The sequence below is a fragment of the Chrysochloris asiatica genome, unplaced genomic scaffold, assembly GCF_000296735.1.
Source record: "Chrysochloris asiatica unplaced genomic scaffold, ChrAsi1.0 scaffold00013, whole genome shotgun sequence".
Classification (NCBI taxonomy): Eukaryota; Metazoa; Chordata; class Mammalia; order Afrosoricida; family Chrysochloridae; genus Chrysochloris; species Chrysochloris asiatica.
Window position 1 is genome coordinate 20,112,568 of NW_006408531.1, and position 2,250 is coordinate 20,114,817.

General features: G+C 36.5%; 1 protein-coding gene across 1 annotated transcript; it reads right to left on the reverse strand.

The window, feature by feature from the left end:
• Positions 1-280: 280 nt before the first annotated feature.
• Positions 281-1,303, reverse strand: LOC102826439 (trace amine-associated receptor 7a-like). The gene has a single exon (XM_006834660.1). The coding sequence runs from the start codon at positions 1,301-1,303 to the stop codon at positions 281-283; it is 1,023 nt and encodes a 340-aa protein (XP_006834723.1).
• Between the last annotated feature and the right edge of the window lie 947 nt (positions 1,304-2,250).

Genomic DNA, 2,250 nt, shown 5'->3' on the forward strand with positions numbered 1-2,250 from the left:
AGAGAAGTTCAGAGAGAATTAAGTAGTCCAAGATGACAATGTTAAATGGCAGAGTTGGCATTGGAAACTAGGCATTGCCGTCTGTAAGGTTGTACCGTTACTACTACAATTAGGTTTTAATGTTTTATATACCAAAGAACACTGGTCCTGAATTTAAGGGGTCAAAGTTGAAGGATGGTTAAATTACTTTACATCGGAAAGATTTTGTGCAAGTATGATTAATTTTTCTCCCCATGATGAGTCCATTGTGAGTGTATCTGCCTCCTCCGAAAATCAGAACCTAATCAGAAAATAAATGTGTTTTTGAAGAATTCTCTCTCAAGACTTTGCCAGCAATGATAAGTTTGATGGCTTTTCGAAACCAAGGATAGAAAAAAGCATAAATCAAGGGGTTCATCGCTGAGTTATAGTACGCAAACCAAACTAATATTTCATAAATGTATGTGGGTGTGATGAAACCAAGGAAGGCATCAATTATTGAATCAATGAAGTAGGGTAGCCATGAAATCAGAAATGCTATCACAGCAATTCCCAGTGTTTTCGCTGCTTTTCTCTCCCTCCTGGCCACTCTATCTTTATAGCTGTCTGATGATTTCTCGGTCTTGTTGCTCATACTTTCAATTTTTCTAGCTTGTTGCTTAGCTATAAGAAAAATCTTGGAGTAAACAATTATCATCACAAGTGTAGGGATGAAAAACAAAACAAAATTCACAAATACCCAATTTGAATTTACTGCAATTTGACAGCCTCCCACACAGGAGAGAGCATTTACTAGTTCCTCCAACCCAGTTTCATTTGCACCTGAGTAAAGAAGAGAAAAACTATAAATAATTGAAAGAAGCCAGGAGAAGGCAATACATACACCAGAAACAGTAGCAGTAAACCTGGTTGGATAGGTCAGAGGGTCAGTAACAGCAATGTATCTATCCACAGAAATAAAACACAAGTGGTAGATAGAAGCGTAACAAAACGATCCTTCAAAACAAGAGTGAAATTTACAATATATCTCCCCAAAGTACCAGCAGCTCTCCACAGACCTCACTGTGCTGAAGGGCATCACTGTCATCCCCACCAAGAAGTCAGCGCAGGCCAGGGACGCTATCAAGAAGTTAGCTGGAGAATGCAGTTGCTTGAAGTGAAGAATTGAAATCATCACTAGGAGGTTTCCAAACACTGCTAACAGGGCACCAGAGCCAAACACCAAGTACAGAATCACCCGGGCCCCAGGCGAGTAGAACGTTTTAACGCAGGATCCATTCACATTCTCATAGCACAGTTGTACAGCCGCGTTAGGGCTGCTCATGATTCTCCTTTCAGATACCTGGAATAATTGTCACTTCGATGGCTCATATGCCACTCTAATGCTCAAAAGTCCTATAAAAGGAAAGGATGCAAACATTAAAAAAAAAAAAAAAAGGAAAGGATGCAGTACATCAAGAATCGCCAGTACATGCTGTCCCTTTTTCTTTTAAACTATAAATCCTTATTCATGTGATCATAAACTAATTTATACCATTGTCTCATAAAATAATTCACTTTCAAGAAAATAAGCAATTCAATTAATCCTTACTATTTAATTTACTTTCTTCATATTACCTAGTTCTCTAGTTCTTCCGATCTGGAAAGCATTGCAAAGAGCAGTCAACTGTCATGTGATGCGTGGTCCGATACCTCCTTTTATTAAAGATATCTTCATGATTTACCACAACCAGATAATGCACAGAACACTTGTTCCCTCAGAAAAGGAGCTAAATAATCCCAAATACCCAAACCCCTTAAGATTGAATCCCCATAGTGCTAAATGAGCTAAGTAAGAAACTTTTAAATAACTATTGTTTATGCTAAAAATAACTTTATGCCCTTCTAATTTGCTGTTGTTATTTAAACTTTTCATGAACTAGAAATGGAAAAGGTTTGCCTTTAAAACACTTCATCCATAATTTGAAAACCATACATATGTTTATTTTTATGAATTATTAGAGATTGACTTCTCAATTTTGTGAGAACATTATTTATCATTCCTGTGTTAGTAGTCATTAAGTCTCTTTCAGATGAGTTTTTTATTCCCTTCTAGCATTGGATGCGTTAAAAGATTAACTGCAGAATCCGATATTAACATCTAGAATATTGCAAATTCAATTTTAATAGCTTGAACAGGTAAAAGTGGGGGGCGTAGAGTATGAGGTATTTATTTACATCATGAAAATATAGAAACAAAGTGTAAGAAAAAGTAAAAACCTAAGCAAAAGG

What these genes read in the sequence shown, in the direction of transcription:
- LOC102826439 (XM_006834660.1), bottom strand. Translation starts at nt 1,303, where the DNA reads ATGAGCAGCCCTAACGCGGCTGTACAACTGTGCTATGAGAATGTGAAT.